The following is a 9,783-nucleotide window of genomic DNA, read 5'->3' on the forward strand; positions in this document are numbered from 1 at the left end:
TATATATATAATATATATATATATATATATATATATATATATATATATATATATATATATATATATAATATATAATATACAATCAAAATATAAGTACAAGTAAGTGTCCCAGTTATTACAAACAGGTTTGACAGCTAGTTGCATTTCCATTATACAACCCAATTAAATTTACAGACTCTACTTGTGGGGGTCTTTAAGCTTTTTAAAGGGATCTTTGGGCTTCGCCTCCAAAAATGTACATTCTTCCTCGATCCACCTTTCCTTCTAGTCCAAACCCCATACGTTTTACATCATAAGATTTAATCAAATACATGATATGAATAAAAAAGGCTCAAGTATGCAAAAACAAGTTAGAAGACAGTTTATATGATAATCACATAACATCCAAAATTGGCTAACACTTAGAGTGTTAGCATCTGCTTCTACTTATTGACCATATCTCTTGGGGGGTTTAAAGCAGCACCTTAAAAGCAAACAACATTTAAATAATCATGATTTTATTTTATCCCTTTCTTGACATGACCACCTGCACAAAAACATAGATATATTTTATTCTAACCACTTAAGGGCAAGTGTCTACAACGCAGACAATCCAAAAAGGCATTCACACCAAATCATCAATCACATGCGCACACAAAGAAAAATCGTAATCCTAGCATGCCTAAGGGGCTGTGCACCTAAGTGTGTGGGCTTGTGTGTATGTCACACAAGGGTCCTCTTAGAATTTGGATCTAAGGAAGAAAGTGTCCAACATATAGCTTTTGAGCTCACTGTTTGGACGGAATTCCCCTAGCTTTGGATCTAGAAAAGGAATGAATATTGTTTTAGCTTTGAGGCTAAGAGAGAAAATGAGAATCCAACATTTAGCTTTGGGCTAAATGTTAAAGGACTCTCTCCTAGCTTTTTGAGCTAAAGAGAGAGAAAATTTCTTACAAATTTGGAGGAGGAGTGAAATTCTCTACAATTTTGATTTGTGGAGAAGAAGAGAGAAGATGCAACATGTGCGTTGCAAGTTCACGAATATTTCTTGAACATTTGTTGTTTTCAAGGGTAGACATGCATTCTCCTAATTTTGGCTTAGGAGATGAGATGATTTCCTACAACTTTTGAGTTGTAGGAAGGGGGAAGTGAAGTGCAATTCGGGTGCTCTCCTATAATTTCCGTTTATAGGAGATGATGGAAGAAATGCAACTTAGAGGTTGCAAATAGGAATAAACTCTTTGAACAATTGGTGTTTCAAAAAGGGAGGATACCTACCCAATTTATGTTGGGCATAGAGAATGAGCCACATCGTTCGCCAAACTACGCATCATGAGAGTTCAATTGGGCTCTTTGGGTAGCCCAAAGAAAAGGGTTCACTCATCTAACATGGGTTAGGAGAATGGGGAAGATGTGAGAATAATATTGATGTGAAAAGTAAATTCCATTTACTTGCCTAGGTGGCAAAGATTAATTAAATCCCAAATCAATTTGGGGAGAGAGAATGGTAAATCTGAATTAAATTTCAGATTAAGTGGAATTGCGGGATGAATTTGAATTTAAACTCAAATTTAATGGGGAGATTAAATTGGATGAGAGGGAATTGTGGGAGGTAATTATAGAGGCTTAATGAGGGGGCCTATTAATGAGATAGGAGAGAGATTATGCCCAATGAGGGGCCGGCCACATAAGGAGGAGAGGGGTGAGTTTTGGAATAAGTGGGGACCACCAATTTAATTTCAGATTTTTACAAAAATCTGAAATAAATTTTCAGTTTTCTTAGGAAAGAAAACTTCCATTTAGGAGGGCAATCAATTTAAGCAATTTGAATTTCAAAATTGAAATTAAAATCAAGTAAATTGATGGCGTAATTAAGGAGCTACTTTGAAATTATGTAAAAATTTTGAAATTCAAGGAGAGGGAAGCCAGCGGCTAGAGGAGGGAGGAAGGGGCGGCCACGGTGTGGAAGGTGGCTGGCCGGCGGAGGCAGTGGCCTTGGAGGTCGGCGGCCTGAGCGGGTTGGAGGAGGGGCGGCGGAAGTGCTAGGTGGAAACGGGTGAAGGGAGGGTTCAAGGAAGAATGCGATCCGGACGGATTCTCCTTGAATTCTTACACTAATTGATCGCAAAGAAAAATTGAGAAAAGGTCTAGAAACTCACAAAGAGATCTAGCTCTTCCCAATAACCCATAAGAGATTTGGGAGAGGGATGCCACTCACAAAGAGAACACAAAGTAAAGAACTCACTAAGAGATCTCAAAAGAAAAAGAACTCACTAAGAGATCTAAAAGATGGAACTTCACAAAGAGAAAGCAAAGAAAATTTTCATTAATGCAATTCATCATCTCATTACATAAGAAAGGGCCTCTATATATAGGCCTAAGAAACTAAAACAAGACACATATGCCCCTAAGGCTTACATAGGACGACCCTTCCTTAAGTGAGGGTAAACGAAAATTCATAATAAAATTTAAAATTACAAATAATATAAGATAACGTGGACGATGACGGCCGTTAAAAATCAAGTTTTCTAAGGACCTAGGGCTTGGGAGCGTCAACCACACATCAACGGCTAGGGGGCCTTAGGGCTTTTCCTAAGTTTTAGTGTTATACCTCTCCCGGAATGTCCTAGCTCTCCTATCCAAGCTCCAAGTATTGTCCAAGCTCTGGATCACTGTCGCCGCCGCTTCGGATGTCGCCGCCGCTGTCCAAGGCGTTTGGAAGGCTCCAAACCGCTGTTTGGAAGGTTTTGGAGGCTCCCCTTGCTGTTTGGAAGCTTCCAACAGCTCGCTTGTTGCCTCGAGGTCGCCGAAGTTGAAAGAGGAAGGGGGAAAAGCCACTAACTTCGCTGATCTTTGAGGAAGGGAGTGAATGGAGGTCTTAACCTTTGATTTTCTTCTCCGGAATGAGGAAAAGATCTCAAACCCTTAAACCCCCTTTCTCCCTTTGCTGCCTGAAGGAGTCGCACGAAGGGGGAGTTCGGCTAGGCACGGTAGAGCTGCACACAAACGCCCAGGTTCCGTCTGGTGGAGTCGCACGAAGGGGGAGATTCGCCTGGTAGAGTCGCACGGAGGGGAAGAATCGCCTCTCCTCACTCTCCCGCTCTCTTTGGCTTTTTCGATCGGGATGGACAACACTAGGGGAGCCGAATGGCTCTCCCCCACTCTATTCGCTCCCTTAGAGATGCACGAACCGAGCGGGTAGCTGCACGAACCGAGCGGGTAGCTGCCCGAACCGTCCAATCGGGCCTCGAAGAGTGAAACGAAACAAATCCACTTGAGTAGATTTTTTTGCTGCCAAATTGATGTGAAATTGGGTGGGACTTCAAGCAAAATCTCAGCCCTAGATCTCACATTTTGATTTTGAGACTCAATTTAGCCCAAATTGACTGATTTGGGCTGAAATTGAGTTCGAATCTAGCTTGACTTGGATTGATTTGAGTCGATTTGGGTCCGGTCGAGTTAATTTCATGAAATTAAACTCAAAATGGTGCCGAATTGTGTCAAATTGGGCTCGACGACGCTCGACGGGATTCGATTCGAATTGATTCAATTTAAATTTAATTTAATTAAATTGAGACTTAATTTGGATTAATTTCGCCTCGACGATGATCGATTGGAACGATCGAGCCTAGTCGGGCTTGATCGGGGTCAGGTCGATACAAAAATATGCGTCAACAGAATTTAGTATTTATTACATAGCAAAATGAAATGTTGTCGTCCACAAATTATTAGACTGTTGTAGATGGAAAGCTGTTGCTTGTAAGTCATATTATCTAAATCAAAACAACCCTCCTCGACGATGATCGATTGGAACGATCGAGCCTAGTCGGGCTTGATCGGGGTCAGGTCGATACAAAAATATGCGTCAACAGAATTTAGTATTTATTACATAGCAAAATGAAATGTTGTCGTCCACAAATTATTAGACTGTTGTAGATGGAAAGCTGTTGCTTGTAAGTCATATTATCTAAATCAAAACAACCCTCCTTACTGTTCATACACATTGAGACCAAATTACATGATTTTAAAAGCATTTAGGTAGGTTAGCTGTCAGTCCTTTGCTGACAAGATTGTAAGTTTAGAGGTCGAGCTGACGTAGTCTTAGATGAGATGTTGTTTATAAGTTTTTTTCATTCCACTAGACTTATGTAGTTATGTTCGAGGTACTACCCATCAGTAGTCCTCACCTTAGCTCTAGGATCCGAGGTTGTTGTAGACTCCAATCACTTTATAAGCCCTCACACTTTAGATGTTTTTTCCAACATGTGTTGTTTGAATATAAGCCCCAGCATGCTAAATCAAATTGATCAACTTAAACAAAAATTTAAGTTTAAAATGTAAAGCCCAATATATTATAGTTTGAGCACCTTTAAGTTTCTTAGAATCAAGTGCTCTTATATTTTCTTGCTCTTTTGCCTCATTCTTAAAAATCAGATTTAAAGTTGATCACATCTCTCTTGAAATTCCTAAAGACTAAATTTTTAAACAAGAAATTTCTCAAATTCAAGAATGAAATATTAGCCAATGTTTTAATGACTATAAAGAAACCACTAGTTTCATTAAAAGTATTTTCAAGTAACAAATGTTTGAGGTGCAAGCCCCAATGGGGCATCTGTACCCTAGAATAAACCCATGTGGGTCTTTCTTACCCCAAAATAAATTAAATCCTATTCAACCAAATATTTAATAGTGGAAAATCTATTTTAAACAGAAAATTAGAGTTTTGTTATTGAGTCCATAGAAAAATAATATTTTTGTCCTTCGGGATAATTTATTATTTTCTATGCATTGCTCGAGCATAAAATATCTCAATTTGTTGACGATGGATGACAAAATTTCACCAACAATATTCTTCTTCTTCTTCTACATCAATTGATTTCCTAGAATCGCCATTTCTACATCAACTGGAATAAGAGTTGAACGTCTTGAATTAATTGCTTCCATATCCTTTCCTTCCCCTTGACCATCAAGACATTCATCATGTTCTCTCTCTCTCTCTGGGTCTCTCTCTCTCTCATGTCTGTTCTTTTTGAACTGCATTGGGGGTGGGCATGGGGTTGAATGACACCTATTTCACAGTCTAGAAAATCTATTAAAGAGAATAGATCGATTCCTCCCCTTAATTTATTTGCTCAAGCCCTTCTGAGGAACTCTGAAAATACAGGGAAACAACAAAAACTCCAACAGGGTGAAAAATATTTAAGAAAATAATTCAAGATGGATATAACAATGATAAGTTATCCCTGAATTCATTGGAACAGAGTAAAGTACGCATTATAGAGCATATTGATTAAATTTTCTTCTCTTTTTGTGATTACGTTATAGATTCATCCCTTAATTTGTATGCAATTTTTGTGCTGATGTACTGTATCATGCATTGCAATGCTGAAAATTATAATTACATTTCTCTCTGTTGGGAGTATAAATACGACTCAGATTATATAAAACAATGTGTTAGGCCTCTTGCAGAAATTTTTTTCTTGAGATGACATAATTGTCTTGTATCCAATATGATTGATCTCTTCTTATCTATAATTATAGTTTATTTGTTACTTTATTTAATTATGCAGGAGGGTGATTTGCATAAATTTAGAAAAGTCAAAAAGCATGAAGAAATGCGTGATCGTGAAGCGTCACTTTTGCGTGCTAAAGAAGAAGCTTCATTTGCTAATGGTATCTCGTGGGGGATGGCTGAGGATGCAATTGAAGAAGATCCAGAGGTAATTGAGCTTGTTCTATTCACATTTCATCTTTTACACATTGTTAACAACATAAATCGTCGCAATTAACTTCATCATTTTGCATCAACTACAAGAATTAGTCTTATCTTTATTACTGAGTATATTGGGGACCGTGCTTTGACAACAGCATTTTCATCAGGTTTTTGGACCTATGTTATTAATGAAGACAAAATAATTGGTTTTAATGAAGACAGTATTTTCATTAGGTTTTTGGACCTTAAATGGTAAATTATTGGTGATGCTATTAATGAAGATTGAAGACAAAATAATTGGTTTTAATGAAGACAGTATTTTCATCAGGTTTTTGGACCTTAAATGGTAAATTATTGTTGATGTTATTAATGAAGACAAAATAATTGGTGAGAGACTGGGTTTTGTAGTTTCAAGCATTAAAATAATTAAAAAAAAACCACTCAATCTACTTTTCTGATATTTTGGCTTGAAATGTCTTTGTGCATTCGTTCTTCATGGAGGAAAAAGTCTTTTACTTGACTTTCCCAATACTGGAGCATGCTTTTATTTACGTGAATTTATTTTTTTAATATTTTTGATTGATTGGTGATGATCGATTGAGGTATTAAATTATGCTCATCTTTTAGAATGATGCAGATGAAATTACATGGCAAACATACAAAGGACAATTTACTGAGAGGCAGGAAAAAACACGAAGTAAAATTATAAAGAGAATGGAAAAGGTAATAAATGTTGTTTTTTTTTTTGACATTCTAAATGCATTGCTTTATTTAAATTTCGCTTTTTACAAGTCTGTACATTATCTTCTATGGTTGGTCTATCTTGCTGGATGATCTAAATGCATATTATATTTCTCATCTTTAGATTGTTGTATATTTACTTTTTTATTCTCATTATTAGTATTAGATCTAGTTGTGAGATTGTGACATTGGGTGATCAAGTCATAAAAAAATTGTTTTTTAGATATCTCAGGTCTATTGTTCAAAGCGATGGTGAAATAGATGGGGATATTATTAGTAGAATTTAAGTTGGATGGTTGAAGCGGAGGAATGTGTTGGGCCTATTGTGTGATAGAAAAGTAATGCTCAAAGTTAAGGAAAAATTTTATAAGATGGTGAGACTTGCAATGCTTTATGATGCAGAATGTTGACACTTAGGAGTGAAGCATAAAAATTCAGTTAAGTGTTGCAGAGATGAGGATGCTTAGATTGATGAGTGGCTTTACACTTAGAGATAGAATGCAAAACAAGTATATACGTGATAAGGTTGGAGTAGCTCCAGTGGTAGATAAGATTAGAGAGAGTCGCCTTAGATGGTTTAGTTACATAAAATGTCGACCTTTTCATAAGATTAGGATAGTAGATGTATTAGATTTGGCCTATATTAAGAAAGATTAGAAAATATTAGAAATGACGTTTTTTATTAGATTTAAATGAAAAATTGACTCTTAACAAGACAAAATACAGAAAAGGTTTCATGTAGCTGATCGCTCGTAGTGGGATAAAGGCTTGTTGTTGTTGTAGCAATATTGTGTCATTTGTGTTTTCCTACATGGTACTCGATGTTTGTTGGGATTTCCTTTTTCTTCGTCAGACATATGGGCATATAGGTCTTCCGTACGCAGCAATTAGTAGTGAGCTGGAGATGGGCTCAGAGAATTGCTTGAACGATCACAAAGTAGATTTTTTCGCTGAAGGGGAAAAGAAGCTGGAGTGGGGTCAAGTGTTGGTGATTTGAGAACTGTCAGGGGACATAGACCTTCTATTCTGTAACTGTTGAAAAAAAAAAAAAAACAGTGCTTCGGCATGGCTCGCTATGTTGTATACTTCATGCTTCGTTGTTCTAATGGGCTTTTGTGCTTAACTTTGTTGTTGCTAATCCTCACTTAAGAAGCACAGTTCTAATAATGCGTTGACCATGTTTTGAAATAAGAGTAGGGTCATGCGCTGTGTTAAATTAATTGGTAGTTGTTTTTTTATGGCTTCTGTCTTTTTTTTCCTATCACACCTAGTTAGCTCTTTTAACTATTTTACACTATCTCCTTTTTCTTGCGAAACAAAAACCCATGCAGCAGTTTTTCATGTAAACTATTATTAAAGACTGATTATTTTCCTTGGGTCAGCCCTGAGATTTGTAAAACAATGGGACATTAATGTGTTTTCATTATGATGATTCAGGAATGTTATAGTTTTCATAATTGATGTCCATTTCAAATAAATAGCCCAACCTTGTTTTGTGAAACACAAAATCACATGAATTTTATCCCTTGGCCTTCCATCTATAAGTTTCCCTTTGCTCCTTAGCCCCAAAGTTATAGATTCATATCACCACCTTCATTTGTTTGACCCAATCAAGCAAATAACTCCTAAGCTCTTCCCATATCAGCCTTAGCTTTTTTTATTTTACTCAAATCAAGTAGGCCTATTTTTCTTTGGTTTCATACTTATTTATCTCATTCAAGTTAGTGATTTCCTTGTCTAAACCAACTCTATATTTTCAAAACTTAGCTAAAAATAAGTGAACTCTATTTAATTTAAATTCAAACCTATAGGTCTCTTGAACAATGCTTATTTTTAAATTTGTTTAGCATAATTAGAAAACATTCACAAAATCCTAAGTAAAACCTTTGAACATACTTGCTTGATCTAAAATTAAGTCTTTATTTTTATATTAATCAAACATGAAGAGAATTATTTAAAATAACTTTAGATTCCTTTTGATGGAATGATGAATCACTTCAGCCCAATAAGTTGGAATGTTTGTGCTATTGGATCTCAAAACACTGTGAATTACATGCTTATCTCAAAATAAACAGTGGTTATTCCTGGGGTTATTCATAACTTTTTAAAAATATGAAACGTCTTTAAAATTCAAATAATAGCTTTAAATCACAAACATCTTAAAGTGAAACTATTCTTGAAATAAATTAAATCTTTTTCTATTTCATAATAAAATAAGACATCAAATAATGGTCTAATAGGCACACTAGCCAACACATAATCAATGTACATCACTTGGGCATTTTAAGATTAAGTGATGTAGAACGGGTAGGAGGTTTTCAGTCCTAGGGTCTTGAAGAGCAACTCGTGAAGTTTAAACAGCAGCTTTTGACACTTGGGAAATTCTGGACAGCAAGTAGCCAACCTGGGATAGCGATTCCGGACAGTTCCGGGCAGCCACGGTCGCTCCCAGAGGGGCTGGACAGCAACAAACTGCTGCAGGAATCTCTGGACAGCAGCTTAGGCAGCAGGGACAGCAGTTTTGTCATGTAGAAAACTTGGGACAACCACTTGGAGGACTTGGGAAGGTCCTGGACAGCAGCAGGAGGGTTCTGGCAGCAAGAACCCTATTTGTCATCGTTGTACAGCTTCGTAGATATGTGTCTATAGTAAGGCAGCGCCCCTGACGGGATTCGACCGTATTTGGTTCATCGTTTCCTAACAAAAAGTTATTTTGTCTCTTCCAAATTAAAGAGGACCATTTAGAAAAGGAGTTAAATTGCTGTCACAACAAAACTCCATCCTCTCTAATTTTCTCCCTCTCCGAATTCTCAAATCACACATTAATATCAATTTTCCATAAGTGCATCCCACTTCTTAAAGGTTGAAGATTAATTTTCAAATCTTTCAAAGCAATTTGAGTTAATAACATTATACTTCCTCTTAATTTAAGTGAACATACTTTAGGAAAGCTTTCTTAGATTAAGTTCAATTTGAATTTTTGAAATTCAAAAAGATAAATTAAAAACCTTTCCTATTCCCAATACCCAAATAGAAGCAATCAATCCACCTCATCAATCCTCCCCATGCTTGATTAGTCCAAACCGGCTCTCTAGGGTGGATTAATAAATTGTTTCCTAATCCCAAAATCACTCACTTGGAAACAATTCAAACCTCATTAATTTGGCCCACAAAATCAGGCCCCGCTCAATAGTAGGAAATTAATCCTCACAATCCTAGCCTTACCTGACCAGCCTCCTACAGCCAGTTTTGCTTAGGATATCTTCTCCCAATTCCTCCTATTTCTTACACCCCGGTTTGGGGTTTCCTAGCCACCCAAGTTGCTGGCCAGAAATTTACAAACCAGGAAC

At 36.7% G+C, this 9,783-nt stretch overlaps 1 protein-coding gene across 1 annotated transcript in view; it reads left to right on the plus strand.

The window, feature by feature from the left end:
- The window catches only part of LOC110113405 (kanadaptin), an 86,583-nt gene that overhangs the window by 42,562 nt on the left and 34,238 nt on the right, over positions 1–9,783 (plus strand). Inside the window, exons 7-8 of the mRNA XM_020845978.2 lie at positions 5,550–5,699; positions 6,320–6,415. Coding sequence (XP_020701637.2) covers positions 5,550–5,699; positions 6,320–6,415 — 246 coding nt within the window. The remainder of the gene's footprint in view (positions 1–5,549; positions 5,700–6,319; positions 6,416–9,783) is intronic.

The sequence above is a fragment of the Dendrobium catenatum genome, unplaced genomic scaffold (assembly GCF_001605985.2).
Source record: "Dendrobium catenatum unplaced genomic scaffold, ASM160598v2 fragScaff_scaffold_156, whole genome shotgun sequence".
NCBI classification, from domain to species: Eukaryota; Viridiplantae; Streptophyta; class Magnoliopsida; order Asparagales; family Orchidaceae; genus Dendrobium; species Dendrobium catenatum.